General features: G+C 41.7%; 1 protein-coding gene across 3 annotated transcripts in view; it reads right to left on the bottom strand.

Moving 5' to 3' along the window:
- Positions 1-25,811, bottom strand: part of rptor (regulatory associated protein of MTOR, complex 1) — a 328,096-nt gene that overhangs the window by 186,248 nt on the left and 116,037 nt on the right. For all 3 annotated transcript variants that reach the window (XM_078401378.1, XM_078401376.1, XM_078401377.1), the window contains exon 7: positions 20,421-20,480. In XM_078401378.1, coding sequence (XP_078257504.1) covers positions 20,421-20,480 — 60 coding nt within the window. The remainder of the gene's footprint in view (positions 1-20,420; positions 20,481-25,811) is intronic.

The following is a 25,811-nucleotide window of genomic DNA, read 5'->3' as shown; positions in this document are numbered from 1 at the left end:
ATCTCTGGAGAAAGGGTGACGTTTTGACCTGAAACGTCACCTATTCCTTTTCTCCAGAGATGCTGTCTGACCCAATGGGTTACTCTAGCTTTTTGTGTCTATAAGCACCACATAGACTGGTTGAGATGAATGGCCTGTTAAATTCAAAAGGTTGGAAGCGGTACAAAAAAATTATTTTAAGATGTTTTGTGATCTCCCACTGTGAAAAATTGACCTAATGCAAGTTGATTAATAATTCTGAACATCAGAGTTCAAAAACAACCAAGAGAAAAAAAACGTAAATATTAGAAATCTTCAACGAACTTCAGTGCACACTAAAATGACACAGGTGGCTTAGTCAGCATCTTAGATGGAGCAATGTTCTTTTCTACGCACTAAATAACTTACTTTGCTCACAGCATTCCCAACTCAGTCATGTACATTTAAGTCAATTCCAAAGCTTTCTACTTAAAGGTCTCAAATGACCAGCTTTAAATAGCACATATTGTCTTATTCATTTATTACTCCCTGCATGATGAAAAGAATCCTTTCATGATTTGTATTGATTTAACCTCTACCCAAACAACGGAATTAGCAACCTCTTGCCCAAATATTTGATACCAGAATACTTTTACATACCTGATCTATTTTCAAGCAGCTCAGGATATGCAGTGGTGGGAAATGGACACTATACGATAAAGATCAATAGAATGGAGACTGTTTGACTACCAATTACACGCAGTTCAAATTGCTCAACTTCGTCTAGGTGGCAAAAAGTGTTGATTTAATACACTAACTTAATGTTCACTGATTTCAAAAAGCACAAAATTTCTCTCATCTCTCACTGAAACACAACTGTACCTTAAACATATACAATTCTGAGGGAGGGCCCAGGACTCGAGGTCACAGCCTCAGAATTAAAAGACATTCCTTTAGGAAGGAGATGAGGAGAAATTTCTTTAGTCAGGTGTGGTGAATCTGTGGAATTCTTCGCCACAGAAGGCTGTGGAGGCAAAGTCAATGGATATTTTTAAGGCAGGGATAGATAGATTCTTGATTTGTACAGGTGTCAGGGGTTATGAGGAGAAGGCAAGAGAATGGTGTTCGGAGGGGGATTTAGATCAGCCATGATTGAATGGCGGAGCAGACTTGATGAGGCGAATGGATAATTCTGCTCCTATCACATGATTATGTAAGGGCATTCATCTGCCCCATTATGAATGAATACTTAAAGCAAAATTCATAACATAATGGCAAAATATATCATTATAATGCTTTTGTTTTTGCTGCATTCAGAGTGTTGTGTTCACTTCTGGGCACCACTTCTAGGCAAGATGTTGCCCAGCTGAAAAGGTACAGAGAAGATTTACGAGGATGCTGCCAGGACGAGTGGGTCTGAGCTGTAGGGAGAGGTTGAGTAGGCCAGGTCTCTATTTCTTGGAGCGCAGGAGGATGAGAGGTGATCTTATAGAGAGGTGCATAAAATCATGAGAGGAATAGATCGTGTCGATGCACAGTCTTTTGCCCAGAGTAGGTGAATCGAGGACCAGAGGACATCGTTTTATGGTGAAGGGGAAAAGATTTAATAAGAATCTGAAGGGTAACTTTTTCGCACAAAGGACAGTGGGTGGACGGAACAAGCTGCAGGAGGAGTAAGTTGATGCATGGACTATCCCAACGTTTAAGAAACAGTTAAGACAGGTGCATGAAGGACAGGTTTGAAGGGATATGGGCCAAATGCTGGCAGGTGGGACTAGTGTAGCAGGGACATGTTGTCCAGTATGGGCAGGTTGGGCCGAAGGGCCGGTTTCTACGCTGTGTGACTCTATGACTTTGACTCCATGTTGATGTGGCAAACATGATATTACAAGCTGAGAGCAATTCAGAAAAAAACTCAGGCTAAAGATTGAAATACAACAATACCTCTCTGCAAAATAGGTTTGTTGTTTCAGCTGATGCACTTCGCCATGTTAATGGGTCTCAGTAATGGGGCAGACTGAAAGGAGACTGGATTACCTGACTTCGAATACATTCAGGAACAAGGAAAATGAAAGGCAAATATTTTTCAACAAATGGAAATTAAAATAGGTATCACAATGACGCCATCCATTACTGAATAGACATCGGTGAGTTGCTCCAAAGCACCTTTGATGTATCAGAGATATTTCTTGGCTACCTATTCTTTTAATCCCAGTTATCAACTGGAGGCAATGATTTTTCACAATGGCCTATTAATTATTTTGTAACATGGAAACAAAATTACAATTTAATGTTCAGAAACTTCAGAGAGAGAAAAGGCTGGCATGATTTCCATTTCAATTTCATACTGTTTGCATTATAGTGTTTCTCATCCCCAACACATAATTATCTTTCCCGACAAAATTGACTCCATTATTGGGGCCATCGAGCAATTTACCTACATGATTATTGTTAGCTGTGAGATTAGATAGCATTCACTCGCAAGCTATTGGTGGGCTATTGGTGGGCTTCAGGGCCTAACTGCATTCTATCACAGCTGACACTTTTGGGGCCAATATACCTTGGGTAAAAAACAAAATGTCAAAGGAACTCAGTGGGTCAGGCAGCATCTGTGGAGGGAATATTTTGGGTTGGGACACTTCTTTGGTCTGAAAGTAGAGGGAGAAAGCTGGAAAAGAGAGGTGGGGAGATGGGTGGGGAGGCAAAGCCTGGCATGTGATAGGTGGAAGGAAGGAACTGCAGATGCTGGATTAAACTGAAGATAGGGTGACTTTTCGGGTCTGAAGAAAGGTCTCGACCCGAAACGTCACCCATTCCTTCTCTCCAGACATGCTGCCTGCCCCGCTGAGTTACTCCAGCTTTTTGTGTCTATCTTAAGTGAAATGTGGATGAAAGTGAGTGAGTGGTGGTGGGGGGGGAGGGGAGTGATTGGCAGAGGATGAAGTAAGTAACGAAAACTAGAGGTGAAAAGGAGACAAAGGAGTAACAGATAAGGAAAGAATAGGAAGAGTGAAGTAAAGCTGATGGGACAGATATGTATGGAAGAGCTGGGGGGGGGGGAGAGAGGGATGAGGGGGAAATAAAAGCAAATGGGGAACTTGGAGGGGGGGTGGAATGGGAGATATGCTTACAGAGGTAAGAAAATGAGCCATGTATGTGGGATGGGAGGAGCGATGTTTGCGCATCAGGATGACAGGTCAAAGGAAAGAGGGAAGGGGTAGAAATTGGGAAATTCAATGTTGATACTTTTAGGTTGTAAGCTACCCAAACAGAATACGAGGTGCCCGTCTTCCAGTTTGCGTGCGGCCTCACTCTGGCATGGGGAGGCCAAGGACAGAAAGCTCAGTATGGGAATACGAAGGGGAATTAAAATGGTTAGCAACCAGGAGATTCAGCAGGCCTTGGCGGACTGAGTGCAAGTGTCTGGCGAAACATCCACCGAGTCTAGCTTTGATAGCTCTGAAGTAGCAGAAGCCATATTGGAAACTCCAAATGTAGTAGGCTCGGTTGGAAGAGGTGTAAATGAACCTCTGAGTCGCCTGAAATTGCTTCCTCAGTTGCAAATGGTCTGTTTTGCATGTAGAAATCAATGTTTTTTTACATATGACACGCAGTGCCCTCCTGTAATATTACAGCTTTACAAAGATATCATATTCAGTCAATGCCTGCCATCAACATGTGATTTAAAAGCAAACGTCACCATTTTAAAACTGACGCATGCACACGTCACTCAATAAACAGTGAGCATTTTAGTCCATAAATTTATCCCGATATTCATTACTTAGTCAAAGACGAATCCTTGTATTCGCAGCACAAAATAATGTATTTTTCAATGGTACATTTATGGTATACCTTTGGAGATTCCTTTAACGTGACCTGGGGAGAAATTTGCAGAATGGTTACAATGAATTAATGTGCACTCTTTTGTCAGTGTGCAAATAGAAGTGTTCAGGAAGAGTTATGCCACGAGCATGATTCTACTGTTAGCCTCATAAAAAAACGGGATTACACCAAAGTTCAAGTCAGTACCAAGAAATTGCTGATTTGAATTGCAAATACAAGTTAAATTCCCAGTAGAAGATTACAGCTGGTAAATCTTGCAATGAGGACTGTGCTCTGATGCAATTAATGGCCCTGACATGTCAATCAACCTTGGAAGGCCCATAAAAAGGAAACAAATAAAACTACATGCTCGAACCTCACTAAATCTTTCCTCTGATTGTTACATTTTTACAGGGCAGCACAGTGGAGCAGCGGTAGAGTTGCAGCCTTACAGCGCCAGAGACCCGGGTTCAATCCCGACTACGGGTACTGTCAGTACAGAATTTGTGCCATCTTCCTGTGACCGTGTGGGCTTTCTCCGGGTGCTCCGGTTTCATAGAGTCATAGAGTGATACAGTGTGGAAACAGGCCCTTCGGCCCAACGTTTCCACACCGGCCAACATGTTCCAGCTACACTAGTCCCACCTGCCTGCGCTTGGCCCATATCCCTCCAAACCTGTCCTATCCATGTACCTGTCTAACTGTTTCTTAAACATTGGGACAGTTTACATTCCAAAGAATGTAATTCTCACATTCCAAAGATGTACAGGTTTGTAGGTTAATTGAAGTGTGCTGGATAGAAGAATATGGACCCACCGCGGGCCTGTCCGCCCAATAGAGCCTCAATGTATCTCCGTAAAATCCTCTTAATCCACGAAGAGAGGTTTGGAACATTACATTTCATTGTACTTCTCCAGTGCATTGAGCTCTATTCTGGAGGCAGTCCAAGTCTCAGAAGCAAATGGAGAGTAGAAGCCATCACAACCTTTGTAACTAATTTGATTTACCATATTTCCTCTTTCATCTTTCTCTATCCTCAATTTTCACCATTTAAGGCGTCTGATCACTGATCACAACATTCACAAGATTCAACAAACCTACTGACCTCTACATTTTCACCAAATCACAAGCAGTAATCTGTCATGAATGAAGTTCAAAGATATGAAGTAAAATTCCATTTACTCTACAGCAAGAGACTGAGTTTTGCTCAGTTCAGTTTAGTTTAGTTCATACAGCGTGGAAACAGGCCCTTCGACCAACAGAGTCCAGTTTAGTTCATACAGCACGGAAACAGGCCCTTCGACCAAATGCACATCGGCCAGCGATCCCTGCACATTCACACTACCTGACACACACTAGGGACAAGTCTTTTTACGTTTTCCAACAAGTTAATTAACCTAGAAACCTTTACGTCTTTGGTGTGCGGGAGGAAACCGAAGATCTCGGAAAAAAAACCCACGCAGGTCACGGGGAGAACGTACAAACTCCGTACCGACAAGCTCCCGTAGTCAGGATCGATCCCGGGTCTCGCACGATGTAAGGCAGTAGCTTTACCGCTACGCCACCGTGCCACCCTGTGTTCTGAATTTTTAATCTTGGCAATGTTTACTGCTTAAAGGATATTAAGTTTAGATCCAAATAGGGAAATTGATGTTGCAACATTTATCTGTTACTTTCTCTGATAGTATCAAGTGTGACTGTACCTGCTTATTTTGAATATCACTGATGGTAATCAATAAATACCCCTGTCGAACACTGGTTTGTTTTTAAAAAAAATTATGAATCATTGTAAAATAACAAGCTCAGCTAACAATATGTTACAATTACAAATAAGCTCATTAGAAAGAATTTCATCTCACCTGCATTGTGTAACTGAAACATAAAATAACAGTGTAAAGGTATTTGATATACTATTCAGGGTAAACGTATTTTTAAATTAGTATTTGGAGGTATGTATACCTGTTCCATCCCCTAAACATTTTACAAGTAGCTTGTTTATTATTTAGCCAGAATTTCTCAAATGCATTACAACAAACTAAGGATTGCCAAATCCCTAGATTAAATAACTATTAAATTACTGACAGTTTATTCACCTCCTCAACGCAAACTACCAAAAGCAATTTTCAAGGATAATGAGTAAAATCTAATTTGCTTGAATTGTATTCGAAGCCTAGCCCAGTAGATGAATATTTGCTCTGCTAATGTGCATTGGAAGGAACTTTATGTTTCAGTTTAGATTTATTATTGTCCCACTCATTTTTTAGTTTAGTTTAGTTTAGAGCTACAGCACAGAAAACAGGCCCTTGGAATCACCGAGTCCGGGCCGACCAGCAATCCTCGCACACTAACACTATCCGACACACACTCGGGACGATTTACAATTTTACCAAGCCAATTACCATACAAACGTGGGAAGAAATCCAGAGGACCTGGAGAAAACCCACGCAGGTCACGGGGAGAACGTACAAACTCACAGCATACAGCATCCGTAGTCAGGATTGAACCCGGGTCTCTGGCGCTGTAAGGCAGCAACTCTACCAATGCTCTACCGTGCCGCCCTGATTGTTTCATTGTTTGAGACTCGGCAGCAGAACGCACTCCTTCTGCTGTCAAGTCCAAAGAATTTTATGCATTTCATGAGACTGCCTTTCATTCTTCCAAACTCCAGTAAATATGGGCCCATTTCCTTAGAGGGCAGAACAAACAATGAAGGGAATAGATTACACTTACATTGGCTGGAGAAGTCATGAGTGTGACTGCATGAAAGAGCAAAATACGAGCCACCCCAGACACTGCCATCCAGTACAATTAAGATTATTAAAGCAAATTAGACTGCTGATTATTCAAACATTCTTCGCAGAGCAACTGATGGAAATCTTACTGATGGACTAGTATGGTTTAAAATGAGAACACTGATGGAACTGCATCAAGCCAATAAATCTCCAAGAATTCACATCATAAACAAGAAAACCCTGCACTTGTAGTTACATTAAGGTGTCCCAGGGCACTTCACAGATGAACATTAAACAAAATTTGACAGAATCACATCAGGATGCGTGAGGGCAGGTTTTAAAGGGAGGTGTTAAAAGAGCAGTGAGATTGCTGGAGTGGTCTAATGAGAGAATGCCAGAGATTTGATTGCAATGGTATTACTCTTTAAAAAGTAATAATTGATTTTTTTTTTCCAACTCACAGGCCAGCTCTTGCTATTTGGGGAGAAGCCAGGAGCAGCTGCTATCAAATTCTCCGCAAGTCACTCTGGTTTCAGGGAAAGATTTGTATAGATTTATTAGAGCAAATTTTAGAGGAGTACTAAGAGTTCAGAATTAGCCGTTTGTCAAAACAATAGGGCCTGCAGAAAAGTTTCTTTGTTTTACAGAACATCAATTTTGTGTAAAATCATTCTGTACAAAAATTGCCCCAAAATTAAATACTGGAATCCTCATAGGATGAAAAGAACAGAGATTGCTCAGAGATGCAGCACTGTATTTCATCAGAATGCAAAGGTTTAATGAGCATTTATTAGTGAATAGTACACGACCTATGTAAAAATTGTTTTCACGGAATACATTATTGCATGTAATTGTGATCTTCCAAGCACACTGAAGAAGCTCAATAATAAAACAGGAGAAGATAACTGAAATAGCAGCAGCTAAATAAATTACTGACTTTCCTGAAATAGAAGAGCTAAAGCAACAAGAACAGAATGCTAATTCTAACATAATAATAAAAAGCACAGGTGTAAGTGAAGCAGAAGTTGACAAGAACCAACCTTACGGTGAGTGCACAAACTCATTCATGTATTGGAGAGTGAGGACATTTCATTAAAATTTAAATAAAATGTCCCCAAATCAGCATTCTATTTCAGGTCATGCAAAATAACCTTCTTCCTTTTACTCTTTCATTTTAGTTTAGTTTTAGAGATAAAACGCAGAAACAAGCCCTTCTGCCCACTGAGTCCACACCGACCAGTGATCCCCGTACACTAGCTCTATCCCACTCACTATGGATAATTTACTATCTTTACCGAAGCCAACACACTGCACGTCTTTGGAATGTGGGAGATAACCGGAGCACCCGGGGAAAACCCAGGCGGTCACAGGGAGAAAGTACAAACTCTGGACAGACAGCATCCATATTCAGGATCGAACCTGGGTCTCTGGCGTTGCAAAGTAGCAACTCTACCGCTGTGCCACCGTGCCGCCCCAACTACTCTGTTGTACGAAAACTTCTCAACGTTTTTCTGTTTTATGGTAGTTCCTGAATATTAGCCTCAAAAGAACTTTGAATATGAGAAATATTATTTGCAAAAGTCCATTAGGCTAACTTTGGAAAAATTGGGCAAACTTTAAACACGTTTGCTTTGTTTGCAAATCTGACATTTATTGTGCCAATATTTCAGTCCTCCCAACTCTCAAATATGTTGTACCTCCAGAAAGGTCAAAGTAATAACCAATGTCCGCAACAAGGAATGCAAAATGTTTTCTTCCTTATTCAAAGAATACCTAACACAAACTACAGTACAAACGAAACGTAACTTTGACCACAAAAGGACGCAAAGTGCTGGAGTAACTCAGCAGGCAGGCAGCATCTCTGGAGAACATGGATAGGTGACGTTACAGGTCACGGCCCTTGTTCAGACAAGTCCCTTCTTCCTTTGACCAAGTGGTTCGCAATAATATGGTCATATCCACTACCCCCATTAGTAAACCACACAAGAAAGAATTAGAAGGTACCTGTACCTGCCAACTTTTCAACTGCACATGGCAAAACTTGTCAAAGCTATACACACAAAACACTGAAGTAACTCAGCGGGACTGGCAGCATCTCTGAGGAGAAGGAATGGGTGACGTTTTGGGTCAAGACTCTTCTTCAGCCAAAGTTATAGGTGGGTTTCTGCAGATGGCTCACATCTAGTAACAACTGAATTCAAGTTGATGACCACAGCAGGTGGGATCCTGAGTGGAGATGCCATACCCTCCACTAATATGTTTCAGGCTTGGAGAAGTGAAGGAATTGCAGAAGTGAAAGAATTTGTTCTAATTCACCGCATCATAGAATCATAGAAAAATACAGCGTGGAAACAGGCCCTTCTGCCCAACTTGCCCACACTGGCACTAGTCCCACCTGCCTGCGTTTGATCCATATCCCTCCAAACCGGTCCTATCCATGTACCTGTCTAACTGTTTCCTAAATGTTGGGACAGTCCCAACCACAACTACCGACTCTGGCAGCTTGTTCCATACACCTACCACCCTTTGTGTGAAAAAGTTACCCCTCAGATTCCTTTTAAATTTTTTCCCCTTCACGTTAAATCTATGTCCTCTGGTCCTCGATTCACCTACTTTGGGCAAGAAACTCTGTGCATCTTTTGTGCACCTCTTCCTTATAAACCAAGCTGCGTGCCCTAGGTTTCTTCCAGAGGATGTTTACAAGATCAATAATCTAAGCCCCTTCATCCTCAAGGTTGGATGGGCACTTAATACACAAAGGACATTGTCGCTAAAATAATTGAGCAGAAGCCATTTTCAGTATATTCAGCAACTGAACAGCACAAAAAAACTGCATGGATTCAAGCCTGAAATAAAAACAGAAAATGCTCAACAAGTCAGGTAGCATCTGCAGAGAGAAAAATAAACAGATTTATTGTTTCAGGCCAATGATCCAGGCAAAGTTTTAAATCAAAACATGGTACTACATTTTAGAGAATGGGGGGGAAGGGGGTGATTAGAGTGAAAAAATGAATAACTGCGATCGATAGAGTGGTGATCAAAATAAATTGAAGAACAGAAATTGATCTGATGTTGGCTGAGAGGGTGGAGAAGATCAGCTAATTGCAGCTGAACTGAGGCCAAACCGGAGTGTAAAAAATGAAGCCCGGGAAGAGGAAAGAAGAGGTTTAAAAAAATGAATTGCCCAGCGGATCAGGCAGCAGCTGTGGAGAGAAATACCGAACACCAGTAGAGGATGACTACACATGAGCTCTGATACAAACTGTAATTTACTGAATTCACTGTAAAGCTACAGGAGCTATAATATGCCTAGACAGATGAAATGGTCAAGCTCACAATGGGCTTCTTCGGAATGGTTTACCAGGCCACTGAGGGATTGGGATGGAGATTTAATGTGAGAGGTAATTGAATTCCCACAGATTGAATGGAAGTGCTCTGCAAAGTGCTCGTCCACATCGGCACCATGGTTGTCCAACATAAATGTTCTTTATTCCTCTCTTCCCCGTTCCTACTCATCTCTCTCTCTCTAGGTGGGTGGCCCCAGAGAGATGGAGGGTCTCCAAACACCATCTCTCAGCTAGCAAATGCCACAGGGAACAAACTGCATGTACACATCCCAAATCCGTCCTGGACAAAATTACGCAAACATAACGAGTAAATTGGTAAAGGCAGGAAAGAGGAGGGCTCGGAGACAAAAAGAGGTTACAGATGCTGGAATCTTGAGATGAAGGAGTTCAGTGGGTCAGGCAGCATCTGGGGAGGGAATGGACAGGAGATGTTTTGGGCCGGGAGCCTTCTTCAGACCAATTCAGACAGTCCGAAGGAGGATTCCAACCCCAGATCCCAATGGGGATCGCAATCATACCCCGAACTTCGCCAGTCTATTCCCTTCGCAGATGCTGCCTGAAAGATTGAGCTTCTCGGGCACTTTGTGTTTTGCTCAAGGAGGAGTGCTTACTCACTACTGGCTCGCAGTCTATGGAATAATGCAAAGTATCAACTCTGTGATATTCAAACAAGACCAAACTTGACACCAACCAGAAAATGGAGGAAATGTTCTGAGCATTAGACCGAAAATGGCTTGAATGTTTAAGTATTGGTCTTCTTAAGCTTTATTTTACTCCAATTTTGAAAACTGTTGATTTGCTCAAAAAATTCAAATGTCTTGAAATATTAAAAAGAAAATAGTCAACCTTTGTGTCCTCATTCAGTCATGCAAGGATTAAATTCATCAAGTTTTATCCCAAAAACCTTCAGAGTTGGAAACATCAGAATAGTGGAGAATATTTGGATGCTCAATAAAATAATTTATCAGTGTGTTGTAAAATATTTTCTTTGATTTGATAAGTGAGCAAGAACCAGGAGAAAAAAATAACAGGAATGAATGTTTAATGAATGAGCCGACCAAAGTATAACATTTCACAAATCACACTCTGCAGAGGCAACAAAAGCTATTAATAAAATGTAGCAGTTGCATCATTCACCACTAGTCATGAATAATCAGCGATTGCAGAATCTTGCTGTCAAAATCCCTTTTTTTTAATACAAAAAGAGAAACATCCCATGTTCAGTGATGTATTGGTCTGCTGAACCAAGTAGCATAAAATAAAATGACTTGAAATTTCCTGGTAAGTTATTGCAATCAGGCAAGCTCCTCAAAGTGCTGAAAATCTGGTTATTGTAACGAGATGAATTATAAATTGCAAAGTCAGCACATTTATTTCATCTTAATGAATAAATCGGGCGTGCAAACACAAAGCCATTTATCAACATTTTATTTCTCCCCACTAATATGCAACTGACTTTTAATCACCCCTGCAGATTCGCCAAATATTCTGCAAAAAATAATCAGCAAAAAAATATTTCCCTGCATTAATCACTTGGTTGAGGGACCTCCAAAATGCTGTGAATGTAGGTGGATTTGTGCAAGCAGTAAAGGTTAACAAACAGGTGTTAAGATCTATGCTTTGCAAGGAATACCTGTGGAAACATTAAAGGGACTAATTGCACAAAATGCTCGTCACAGAAAGTTGTAATCAACATAGTCAATTAAAAATGATGGATTCCAACTAAACAACAGAAATTCAAACTAGATTCAAACAAAAATAGCATGGTGTTCTTCAGACTATTCCTTGGTTGCCTTATTTTAGTTTTCTCACACAGAAAAGGTAAAGATTTAGAAAGTCAACACAACACTGGATTCACTCCATTGTTGATCATAGTGGTTGGATTGTTAAGACACCGGCAAAGAAACAACACTTGTCCCCGTCGATAAAAATGTGATGTCTACCAAAACATAATAGGCTCCATAGTGTGGTTTCCCCTTTTTCAATTGAGCTTGCATTTGGCAGCCTTCTTCTGGGGATCTGTGGCATCCAGTAATGGTGATCCTTTGGGCTGGCAGAGCAAGCACAGATTCCAAATTTACCAAGATCGCTGCAAGACCATAAGACATAGGAGCAGAATTAGGCCATTCGACCCATCGAGTCTGCACTGCCTTTCAATCGTGGCTGATCTATTTTTCCCTCTCAACCCTATTCTCATGCCTTCTTCCCATAACTTTTGACGCCCTTACTAATCAAGGGCCTAGCAATCTCCGCTCTAAAAAACCCACGGACTCGGTCTCCACAGTTGCCTGTGGTAATGAATTCCAGCTTCTTGCAAAACTCCTCTTCGCCTCTATTGCAAAGGTATGTCCTTTTATTCTGAGGCTGTACCCTCTGGTCCTAGATTCTCGAGAAACATCCACTTCCGCTCTATCTAGGCCTTTCATTCAGACCCTCAAGATTGAGGATAAGATTTTAGATTTAGAGATACAGCGCAGAAACAGTCCCTTCGGCCCACCGGGTCCGCGCCGCCCAGCGATCTCTGCACACTAACACTATCCTACACCCACTAGGGACAATTTTTACATTTGCCCAGCCAATTAACCTACATAACTGTACGTCTTTGGAGTGTGGGAGGAAACCGATGATCTCGGAGAAAACCCACGCAGGTCACGGGGAGAGCGTACAAACTCCGTACAGACGGCACCCGTAGTCAGGATCGAACCTGAGTCTCCGGCGCTGTATTCGCTGTAAGGCAGCAACTCTACCGCTGCGCCACCGTGCCACAACTTGCTTACACTTCATGTTTGTGAGCTGAGAGGCTTTGATGGTCTGGATGTTGGTCTTGGACTTTAATCTGTAATCCTGCACATGGATTTGGAGGAGTGTGCAGAGATAGCTTTGGTGGCTTTTCATCAGTACTTTGAGGTGCCTGTTGTGAGGGGTCAGTTTCTTTCAAAAAGCTCCAAACCCTCTAACTCTTTCATGCAGACCTAAATGATATCCTGAGCTGGTTCCATTTGCCCAAGTTTGATGTATATTCCACAATTTTTTCCTTATCCATGAACCCGACCAAATAGTTTTTTGAACGTTGAAACCAAACCCACCTCTCCCACATTCTCTGGCAGTTCGTTCCAGCCCCAGCAACATGCTCATTAATCTTTTCTGTGCCTTCGTTAGCTTTATCACATCCTTCCTATAACACGGTGACCAGAACTGCACACAATGTTCCAGGTGCAGTCTCACCGATGTCTTGTACAGCAGTAGCATGACATCCCAACTCTTTCTCAATGCAGTTGGATTTAGAGCCTCCCATACTTTATACAAGAGCACAAAATCAACGGGTTCTCTGATTAAATTGGAGATTAGATGTTTATTTCAGATGACAGTTTCATTCAATGTTTTTGTCCAAATTGCCATGTTGGCTGCAACCGACAAAGACACACTCTCAATTGATAGTACTTTCTCAGTGACCACAGAAACTATGAAGTGCACTTTAGTGATAAATCTCAGACCAACCACAAAATAAATCCCTTTTTAACCTACAATGCATATAATCTTTATCAATTTGATTGCTGACCTAGTTTCAGGGGCTAATTACTGCAGTGGCAGTGTATCTGGTCTTAAAAGATCACTTTCTGCCATTTTAAAGATGTTGAATAAGCCTTTCACACTGCCTGCTTATCAGCTCATATTTTTGCGGTTTAATTTAGAGATACAGTGCGGAAACGGGCCCTTCGGCCCACCAAGTCCGTGCCGACCAGCAATCCGTGTACACTTGCACTATCCTACCCACTGGGGACAATTTACAATTTTTACCGAAGCCAACTAACCTACAAACCCGCACCTTTTTGGAGTGTGGGAGGAAACTGGAGTACCTGGAGAATACCCACGCGATCGCAGGGAGAACGTACAAACCCTGTACAGACAGCACCCTAGTCAGGATCGAACCTGGGTCCCTGGAGCAGTAATGCAGCAACTCTACTGCTGCGCCATTGTGCTGCACAGACTGGTTATATTCGAGACGGATTCTGTTTCAACAGTTGAAATCTGGGAATCGCATAAGAGAAAAGGTTTAAAATTGCCTGGTAGACCATTACTGTGCCAGTTTGAGGTCTTGATTTTCAAATACTTTTCCTCATAGACTCACAGCTTTTCCATTGAAAAATACTGGGTTTAATTTGATGCGGACGACTGGAGGTTTCAAGAATTAAATTATCAACCATCTGAAGGCTGTGATCTGTTAGAGATCTTGAGACCTAAAGAACAAATTGCAAACAGAAAGAGTGCAAGAGATTCAGCAACTTGCTAACAGCCATAAAACGTGTTCTTCATTGCTGGCATGACATCCATATCTACTACACCATATCTGGAGAAGTGCCTCGACCTGAAACGTCACCTATTCCTTTTCTCCAGAGATGCTGCCTGACCCACTGAGTTACTCCAGCATTTTGTGTTGAACTTCCATATCCACTACACCCAATCTGAGCCCAAAACAGAGGAAATCTCATCCAGGATAGCTGGAAAACTTTGAAGATCACAACTACGACGCTGTCCATGACTAAAATGTCTTTGACTCGAACCCATAGCATCTTACCACCACTTCTGGTCAACAAGTTATCAAAATGGTCACGTGCCAACGAAAAAACAAGGCCTTGCGAGGAGACTGTATCTCCGGCATTTTGTGTCTACCTTCTGCAGTTTCTTGTTTCCACAAAGATTTACTGGTGTCTTGGTTTGTTTCCTCTATTCAGTTTTTTTTTTAGTTTATCCAAACTCTCTAACAAGATGAAGAGGATTTGCATAAGTGTTCATATTCAAAAATCTGTGATGAAATCTGGATCTATTTTAAACTTCATTTAACAAGGTACATAGCATAATTGCAGTGTATACAAGTAAACAGTCAGAATAAGCCATTTGTTTCTGTGTTTGAAAGTGACAAATGCGAAGAGTGTAACTTACAGAGCAAATAACAATCGGCATTGAAATGCTTAAAACCTGTGCACTTGAAACCTGATTTACAAAGCCAGAGGAAAAGACGACTTGAAACAGTAAGAGAAAGATTGGAAAGCTTTTTGAAAGTGCCAGCACAGACACAACTCTACAAAGAACCTCCTTTATCAATCTAAGATCACTAACTGCAGAAACAAACCTCAAAGAAGTTATTCACCAATAATAACTGAACTCTAAGATACCAGCAATTTCCTATTCATTCTATCAACCATTCTATTAACCATTAACCACTCCATCAACAACTAGAGAGTGGTCCTGAGCTACTATCTACCTCATTGGAAATCCTCGAACTCTCCTTAATTGGACTTTGTCTTGCACTAGACGTTATTTCTTTGATCATGTATCTGTACCTATAGCTGTACCTGTGGATAGCTCGATTGTGATCATGCATTGTCTTTCCGCTGACAGATTAGACTGCAACAGCCATTTTTCACAGTACCTTGATACACGTGAAACTAAAAGGGAGGGAGGGACTGAACTGAAGGTGTTTTGCTTGCCTAAATATTTTGATGTTTACTGCAATTGCTGCATTCTAGCCATGCACCAACAGTTGGAAGTGGTGCGAGCTAGGAGTTCAAGTGGCCAATACAAAAACCCGTTTGATTATTGCAATTACAGACGAAACGAAGTAGCCCAAAGTAATCTATGAGGGAATTCTTATAAATCATTAAACTTCCAGGATTTCTACTGATTTAATTATTTTGAAAAGAAAGATGTACAAAAAAATGTCTGAAGGAGAATCTCAAACTGAAACATCACCTCTTCCTTTTTTTCAAAGATGCTGCCTGACCCACTGAGTTACTCCAGCATTTTGTGTCTATCTTCGGTATAAACCAGCATCTGCAGTTCCTTCCAACAATAAAATGCTGTTGCATCCAATCGATAACAGTCTTAAATTCAGAGGTGGTCTATGACCATGCCTGATTTCAACAATGCACTGTGGTGGCAGAGAAACAAGGAACTGCAAATGATGGTTTACGAGAAAAAACACAAATTGCTGGAGCAACTCAGTTAGGTTAGGCAGCATCTCTGGTGGACATGGACGAAGCAATGTTTCGGGTTGGGACCCTTCGGGTTTAGTTTAGTTTACTTTAGTTTAGAGATACAGCGTAGCAACAGGCCCTTCTGAATCCGCGCTGACCAGCAATCCCTGTACACTATCCCTATCCTACACACTGGGGACAATTTACAAATGCTTTAACCAAAGCCAATTAACCTACAAACCTATATGTCTTTGGAGTGTGGGAGGAAACCAGAGCACCCGGAGAAAACCCACACAGTCACAGTGAGAACATACAAACTCCGTACAGACAGCACCCATAGTCGGGATCGAACCCGAGTCTCCCGCACTGCATTCGCTGTAAGGCAGCAACTCTACCGCTGCGCCACTTTGACTGCTCTGATTCAATCTGAAGAAGGGTCTCAACCAGAAACAACAGCGTGGCACGGTGGCGCAGCGGTAAGCTGCTGCCTTACCGAAGCCAATTAACCTGTAAACTTGTATGTCTTTGTAGTGTGGGAGGAAACCGGAGCACCTGGAGAAAACCCCACGGTCACGGGGAGAACGTGCAAACTCCGTACAGGCAGTACCCATAGTCAGGATTAAACTTGGTTGCTATAAGGCAGCAACTCTACGATTGCACCACTGTGCGCCGTTTCTCTTAATATTTCTCCCTTGCTCTGTGGTCAGGGGATCCAACTGGTCCAGTTTTGTATTTTTTCACCTTAAATCATGGGGTTACCTTGCGTTTACCTGGGTTGGAATATGGTAACTCGCAAGATGTTGCATACTGTTAGTGGTAATTAGAAATTAGTTGAGGCCTTTGGGAAGGACACCAAGACTATTTCCCAATTGAAAACATCTTCACAATCCAGTTCAAGAGAATGAATTTGGACCACATATCTTAGCATTACTTCATCACAAATTGAAGGGATTAGATAGTATTTACATGGAATTATATTTTTAAATGAATAGGGTTTTACAAAATGCTGGAGTAACTCAGCAGGTCAGGCAGCATCTCTGGAGAGAAGGAATGGGTGACGTTTCAGGTCGAGACCCTTCTTCAGACTGATGTCAGAGGGGGGGGGGGGGTGCGGGACAAAGAAAGGATATAGGTGAAGACAGGAAGACGGTGGGAGAACTGGGAATGGGGAGGGGAAGAGAGGGACAGAGGAACTATCTAAAGTTGGAGAAGTCAATGTTCATACCGCTGGGCGGCAAGCTGCCTAAGCGAAATATGAGGTGCTGTTCCTCCAGTTTGCGGTGGGCCTCACTATGACACTGGAGGAGGCCCATGACAGAAAGGTCAGACTGGGAGTGGGAGGGGGAGATGAAGTGCTCAGCCACCGGGAGATAAGGTTGGTTAAGGCGGACTGAGCGAAGGTGTTGAGTGAAACGATCGCCGAGCCTGCGTTTGGTCTCGCCGATGTAGAGAAGTTGACATCTGGAACAGCGGATACAATAGATGAGGTTGGAGGAGGTGCAGGTCAGACAGCATCGCTGGAGAACATGGATAGATGACCTTTCGAGTCGGGACAAGAAACGGGCCGACCCGAAATATCACTTATCCATGTGCTTGCGGTCTGACCCGTTGAGTTACTCCAGCATTTCAAATCTTTCTTTGTTGCATTGTTTGTCCTAGTTTGTAATCTTCTGAAGTGTGAAAGAGTTGATAATTTTTCAGTTAACGTGTAAATTTGAATTGTGAGATGGTTTGATATGCTTACAATTTGGCACTTTATATACCACATAGTTCATTGCAAATAATGTGCTAATATTGATGATTTAATTGCACATTTTAAAGCGCTCAATTCATGAGGTTAAATTACTGCATTGTGCTCTCTCCCTCTGTGAAGTCCGTATATATCAACGGTTGATATAAGCAAAGAATGGCTGATAAAATTGGGTTCTCATCTTTCCACATGTTTAAGAATGTGAGTCCAGGCATTCCTGTAGTTAATGTAGCACTTTCCTAGTCATTACAGTGCTGTAGAACATTTGTCGGAAACATTTATCAAGGTTTTAACACAAACTGGGCACACAACAGGAGATAATTTATTCTTGTGGCAGAATTTTTTTAAATTTCTGCTTGTCTCCAATTATTTATTTTAATTGATCACAAACGGAGAGTATTTTCAATCCTACTGCCTTTTACGTCCATTTCGATAATCAATAATTTGCCATCTCGGCATCAAAATTACCACGATAACTGCATTATAGAAAGCTAATAAAGTTTAGGTTGCATACATCAAAATTCATTTTATTCTCACTTTGCCACTACATTGGAGGACACAGACCATGATTTTTACTAAAAGACATGTGAATGTGGAAACAAGAAGGGATTGGATTAGTTCAAAGTGTCAGTTATTAAACCAATGGATTTTCAGTTGATAAATTTACGATTGTTTAGGTTATGGAAATATGCCCATATGGAATTCACAAATCACTACTCAAAAATTTCACACTAAAATTTGCTTTATGGAATTTAAGCAGAGATATAACAACTACAATAAAATAGAAAATATGAATGAAACAAATGTTTTTGTCAAATTTTATTTTTAGTTATCAATCTAATTAGGGTTGTCAGTCGCAGTCGAGTCCCTCCTTTGCCACGCTCTCTCTAGTGCCAGGACATGAACAGACGTCTCGGAGTGCAGCGCACCATCTGCGTGGCATTTTCTTTGATGTGGTGCTTTGTGGGGACCCGCTGCAGCCATGGCCAACTCCTTAAAGTAATCTTTCGGTCTTTACTCCACTTCCAATATGTCACGGTGCCTTAACCCATTTCATCCATGAACTCCTACTGGATCGCATTTCTCCCTAGGAACCCCAATCCCATCCCTGTCCCTGATATCCCCACTTCTTAAACCTTTTCCTAAAACCACAAGCCTACCACTTCAGAGAAGAACTGATTCCTTTGGCAACTATCGCGTAGAGGTGGGATGGTGGTGCAGCGGTAATGTTGCTGCCTTACAGCACCAGAGACCCTGGTTCGATTCTGACTACCGGTACTGCCCGTACAGAGTTTGTACATTCTCTCCATGTCTTGAGTGGGTTTTCTCTAGGATCTCCGATTTCCTTCCACACTCCAAAGATGTACAGGTTTATAGATTAATTGGTTTGGTGTAATTGTAAATTGGCCATAGTGTGTGTAGGATGGCGTTAGTGTGTGCGGGGATCACTGGTCAGCACGGACTCGATGGGCCGAAGGTTCTGTTTACATGCTGTATCTCTAAACTAAACTAAAAAAAATCAGATATGTAAAATAAATAAGATCAAAAGCGGGAATGAAAATGTTTTTCCACAGAGATAATATAATCTAAATTAAGATTCATGAACAGTTGGACGAACTTGCTTTGACTTATTTGTGTGGAAACAGAATTACCATTAAATTGGCAGGGCAGATTGAATGGCCTCCTTCACCGTTTGCTTGCAAGTTTTAAACCATTTAATTAACTTTCAATTTAATTCCAACAATATGAATTGTAGTAGCCCTCTTTCCCCCTATTTTTCATTCTCTATTTACAAATAACTGAAATTCAAAATTAATGTAACCAACACATTCAGATGAATGCATGTGATTAAGGACAATAATTAGTTTTATGATTCATTTATGCTCAATGTACTGATTTTTAATACTACAATTGCATATCAGTAATTGTCCCATCTTTCTTAATGCCACGAAACTGATGAAAAATCTATTTGCAAATTAAATTCCATTATGACACCACTTGCAGGGAATATTAGAAAATAAGTTGCTGAAAGATCCATTTAATTTGTTGGCATTCTTCTACTCGACTGAAAAAATCGATTTGGCTCAGTGTTAGAGCAGCTTATTGCAGCTAATTTATATATGGCTTTTATATAAATCATCTAATAGTAGGAAGTGAACAAATAACTTTCAAATAAATGACCTTAAAAATCCACGTAAATTACTTGAGTAATCTAAAATTAAACCCTAAATTACTGATTTCTCGCCAACATATTCATTTAAACCTCACCTTCCACCCCATCAGCCAGCATATCCAACAAATTATCCTCCCAACATTTCCGGCACCTCCAACGGGACCCCACTACTGGCCATATCTTCCCATCTCCTCCCCTTTCTGCGTTCCGCAGAGACTGTTCCCTCCGTAACTCCCTGGTCCACTCGTCCCTTCCTACCCAAACCACCCCCTCCCCAGGCATTTTCCCCTGCAACCGCAGAAGATGCAACACCTGTCCCTTTACCTCCCCTCTCGACTCCATCCAAGGACCCAAACAGTCTTTCCAGGTGAGACCTGCTAAGTTACTCGAGCACTTTATGCCTTTCTTTGGTATAAACCAGCATCTGCAGTTACTTGTTATTTCAAATAGTGCAACGTTTATTGCGATGGCCTTCTTCGTAGAGCGAGGAGGGGTGAGGAGAATTTTTTTAAAGCAAATTTCTAGCTTGGTGTTCTTGAAAAGCTAATCTCTTGACTTGGTGTTTTGGAAAAGCAAATCTCTGACTTTATGTTTTCGAATAATACCTTTCAAAATAAAGTAAAATTGCAGGCCAAGTTGAAATATATTACATAATAAACTTACTTTTCTATCAAGTCCAGTGTAACACCAGGCACCAGTTTGGCACTCCTTTGCATACAGAACCTGCAAATAATAAACATCAAGTTACCAATAGGAATGATCCAATCGCGACATTCAAAGAAACAAACTAATAAAAGACTCTCATTAGATCGAGTAGATGCAAAGAGTCTCTTGCCCAGAGTAGGGGAATTGAAGTCCAGAGGACATAGGTTGAAGGTGGAGGCAAAAAGATTTAATAGCAATCTGAGGGATGCTTTCTCACACAAGGGTGGTGGGTGAATGGAACGAGATGCTGGAATAGGTAGTTGAGGCAGGGACTATCACAATGTTTAAGAAACAATTGGGCAGGTACATGGATAGGACAGGTTTTAGAGGGATATGGGTCAAATGCAGGTAGGTGGGACTAGTGTAGCTGAAACATGTTGGCCGGTGTGGGCAAGTTGGGCCGAAGGGCTTGTTTCCATGCTGTATCACTCTAAAGAGTCAAATAGTTAGAAAGGTGTTTGTCAATACACATTAACCTGCAGAAACAAATGAGAACTGACTGTGTAAGGGGGGGAAACACTGTAAAGAGAATGATTTGACTGTGACAAATACGAGGAATCAAATCTTCAAAATAAAAAATCCCATCTGGTTAGATGGATATTCATCAAACTGCACCAAAGATCACCATCAGATGGCTATTTGAAGTTGGAAGTAAAACACTGAGTTACTCAGTTGCCAATCTGAGAATTAAAGTTGGATTTGAAATTCTAATCATTTAGGTTAATGATGTAAATCCATAAGGCCAATCGGCATTCTCGAGATAGATAAATGGATCTTCCTGGCAGATTGTAGTGGTACGGTCAGAAAGTAACATCTCTTCAGCGAGTTTGTGTTTGACAAGCAGGGAGTGGCCAACACCAACTTTAATGGTCCTCTCTCCTTGACAAAATCACTCGGAGATAGACACAAAATGCTGGAGTAACTCAGCGGGACAGGCAGCATATCTGGAGAGGAGGAATGGGTAACGTTTCGGGTCGAAACCATTCTTCAGACTGACGAAGGGTCTCGACCGAAACATCACCCATTCCGTTTCTCCAGAGATGCTGCCTGTTTCGCTGGGTTACTCCAGCATTTTGTTTCTATCTTTGGTTTAAACCAGCATCTGCAGTTCCTTCCTACAAAAATCACTTGGAGCTTGGCTCAGTCATAAACAATGTCCTGTATTCTCAGCAGGTGATAAGACCTCGTGGTTAAACCCTTACACGGGCACTCTCACCAATCATCTTCCCAGCAAGAGGTCGCGAAGATATCTTAACAGGTTATGATGGATACCAGAAATGTTGTTACTTGAAAAATAATGGTTTCTCAAATATCGCGCATAGACGGCTCCTACAGACACAGGCAATTAGTTTAACTTGGCATCATGTTTGGCAGAGGCTGGAGGCTGAAGGGCTTGTTACTGTGCTGTATTGTTTTATGTGTAGGAGGAAACTGCAGATGTTGGTTTACACCGAAGAGGGACAAAATGCTGGATTACCTCAGCGAGTCAGGCAGCATCTCAGGAGAAAAGGAACAGGTGACGTTTCGGGTTGAGACCGTGACCTATTCCTTTTCTCCAGAGATGCTGCCTGACCTGCTGAGTTACTCCAGCATTTTGTGTCTGTACTGTTCAATGTTCTGTTCTTCGGTTTATCACTCCTGTCAAACATTAGCCGTACACTAGGCTTCTGCTTCAGCAGCCATAATGCCCCAGTCAGTGACAAGGTTGCTTGAAGTGGTTTCTCTGGCACTCCCGTGAAAGCACATTTGGAGAACACCCAACAGTGGTCTACCTGTAATCACCGGTGTTTGCTGCGATAACTCCAGTTTCCTCCAACATCCCAAAAACATTCTGGCTATGGACATAATTGGCTACTGTAAATTAACCTCAGCACAGTTGGCTGGTGGGAGAATCAAGGGGTTGTTAATGGGAATTTAAGTTAGTTTAGTTTAGTTTGGAGATACAGCGCGGAAAGAGGCCCTTCGACCCACCGAGTCCATGCCGACCAGTGATCCGTGCACACTTATACTATCCTACACGCCAGAGACAATTTATAATTATACTAAGCCAATTAGCCTACGGACCTGTACGTCTTTGGAGTGTGGGAGGAAGCCGGAGATCCCGGAGGAAACCCACGCGGTCACAGGGAGAACGTACAAACTCCGTATAGGCAGCACCCGTAGACAGGATCAAACCCGGGGTTCTGGCGCTGTAAGGGAGCAACTCTATCGCTGCGCCACCGAAATGTCGGAGTGAAAAATCCAAGCCGGCATAGACTCAAAGGGATGCATGGCCTTTTGCTGAGTTGTAGGAATATAATGGGAAATGGATTCATCCAGCTCGCTAAAATTTACATTACTTACTTTACATTTTATTGGTGGATTTTCAAAAGGATTTTGACCAAGTGCTACACAGTATGCAACTTTCTAATCAAAATCTATGGATTTGTCAGGTTTCAGTTCAAACAGGTTGGCCGTACTCTCTTGGGAAGAATAAAGTAAATAATGTTATTGCTTCTGCCCGGTCTTGAGCTACAGGCCCCGTCATTTGTGCCACCATTTAAAGAGGCATGTTGTTCTCAAAGGTTACGATCTTGAAGGGTTGAATTGTAAGAAGAAATCATATAAATGAGGATAGTTTAAATGGTCATCAGGTTAAGGTCTTCAAGACTCAGACAAGGGGGCTTAAATCTTTAATCCAAACTGTTCAAGAAGGATATAAAAAAAACTTCTTCAAAGAATGGCAGAAGTGAGGTACTCCCTGCTGGAAATATTTGTGCACAGCAGATCAATTAACACTTTTATATTGGTCACAGATAGATTTTTACCATCCGAGTGTTTTAAGAGTATGAAGTCCAGAAGGACAGAGCATATTTATAAATGTACATAGAAACAAAGAAAAATGGATGCAGGAGTAGGCCATTCAGTCCTTCGAGCCAGCACCGACATTCAATAAGACAATGGCTGATCATCTAAAATCAATACCCCGTTCCTGCCTTTTCCCCATATCCCTTGATTCCGTTAGCCTGAAGAGCTAAATCTAACTCTCTCTTGAAAATATCCAGTGAATTGGCCTCCACTGCCTTCTGTGGCAGAGAATTCCACAGATTCATAACTCTCTGGGTGAAAAAGTTTTTCCTCATCTCAGTCCTAAATGGCCTACCCCTTATTCTTAAACTATGCTCCTGGTTCTGGACTCCCCCAACATTGAGACCATTTTTCCTGAATCTAGCCTGACCAAACTCTTAAGAATGTTAAATGTTTCTATAAAATCCCCCCTCATCCTTCTAAATTCCACTGAATACAAGCCCAGTCGACCCATTCTTTCATCATATATCAGTCCCGCCAACCCGGGAATTAACCTGGTGAACCTATGCTGAACTCTTTCAATAGCAATAATGTATTTCCTCAAATTAGGAGACCAAAACTGCATACAATACCAGGTGTGGTCTCACCACAGTACAACTGCAGTAGGAACTCCTTGCTCCTGAAATCAAATCCTCTTGCAATGAAGGACAACATGCCATTAGCTTTCTTCACTGCCTGCTGTACCTGCATGCTTACTTTCAGTGACTGATGTACAAGCATGCCCAGGTCTCGTTGCACCTCCCCTTTTCCTAATCTGACACAGTTCAGATAATAATCTGCCTTCCTGTTCTTGCCACCAAAGTGGATAACCTCACACTTATCCACATTATACTGCATCTGCCATGCAATTGCCCACTGTCCCAACCTATCCGTCACCCTGCAGCCTCTTAGCATCCTCCTCGCGACTCACACTGCCACCCAGCTTTGTGTCATCAGCAAACTTGGAGATGTTACAATAGACAATAGACAATAGGTGCAGGAGGAGGCCATTCGGCCCTTCGAGCATGGCTGATCATTCTCAATCAGTAACAATCAGTTACATTTAATTCCCTCGTCTAAATTCCTATACAAGGAACTGCAGATGCTGTTATTTTTTTTAAAAAGACAACAAAATGCTGGAGTAACTCAGAGGGTCAGGCAGCATCATGGACAGGCAATGTTTCGGGGCAGTATCCTTCTTCAGGCTCAATATTTATAAATATTAGTCATTAACTCACAGAACTGGTGTGGAGGGATGGGTAACTTACTCCTAATTCCACACCCTGAATTTGAAAGAACTTACAGAAACAAAGTACAAATCTGTAGATGATTCAAATTTGTGTGCAAATGTTTGGCCATTTAATTAGAAAAACTACTTCCAAGAGGTCCAGTTCTGACAATGAAAGGCCACAAGGTGCTGAAGTAACTCAGCGATCCTGGTAGCATCCCTGGAGATCAAGGATAGGTGATGTTTTGGAGCAGGACCCTTCTTCAGGCGTTGGATCTAGCAGGGACAGTTAACATGCAACACCAAGAGTCTAAACTTAGTGTAGGTGCTTTCCTGAGATGGCTGCTACCTTCGTAACTGTGGACCAGAAGTCACCGTTGGGGAGATTTGGGAGATTAAGACCAAAAGATTCTATGTGGAGGACATGAATAAGTGACATTTCTTTAGAAGGGTCCCAACCCAAAATGCCACCTATCCATGTCCCCCAGAGATGCTGCCTGAGTTACTCCAGCACTTTGTATCTTTTCTGAACACCAGCATCTACAGTTCCTTGCGTTTCCAAGTCAATGTGAACGATGCTGAAATCAATAATCAAATGACAAAAATAAACAATAAGAATATAACAGCAGCTCAACCCTTTTTATCTTGCTATAAATGAGCAAATCCTCCATGTGTGGTATTCCGGTATTAATGTTAATAATTTGGTCAGTCTTTGATTGTGCTAATTCTGTACTTTAAGACATGATCAAGGTCAAATGAAGATGTACCAACGTGATTATTCTTCGTTGTTGACACTACCCGATGCACATTTTTTCACGACAAAGTTGGACAAAGAAGTGCTGTGCTTGCACAAATTTCATCAGAACTATGAGCTTCAGCACTTTCACCGTTTAAAAAAATTGCAAACAGACTAGCTCCTCACGCTGATACAGCATTGACATTCGTGGTAATGCTCATTATACAAGCAATTTAAGGTCTGGATTATTGGATTTCAAGGAGGAGGTGAAAAGCCTGTTTAGACACAATTTAGACCAAATGCTGTGTGGTGTTTGCATGGAACTTTTCAATAAACTTAACCATGCAAAATTAATCTTAAACTACACAGGATCTCAATGATACAAACATTTTCTTTCTGTGGGATTAATAGCTTGCATAACAGTTGTGGGATTTTTGGATGTATACATTCATCACAAGTTTACAAGTTATAATGGCAGAATTAGGCCATTCGGCCCATCGTCTACTCCGCCATTCAATCATGGCTGATCTGCCTTTCCCTCTCAACCCCATTCTCCGGC

Source organism: Rhinoraja longicauda, chromosome 6 (assembly GCF_053455715.1).
Source record: "Rhinoraja longicauda isolate Sanriku21f chromosome 6, sRhiLon1.1, whole genome shotgun sequence".
NCBI lineage: Eukaryota > Metazoa > Chordata > Chondrichthyes > Rajiformes > Arhynchobatidae > Rhinoraja > Rhinoraja longicauda.
The sequence above is the reverse complement of the archived record's forward strand: the minus strand, read 5'-3'. Positions and strand labels throughout refer to the sequence as shown.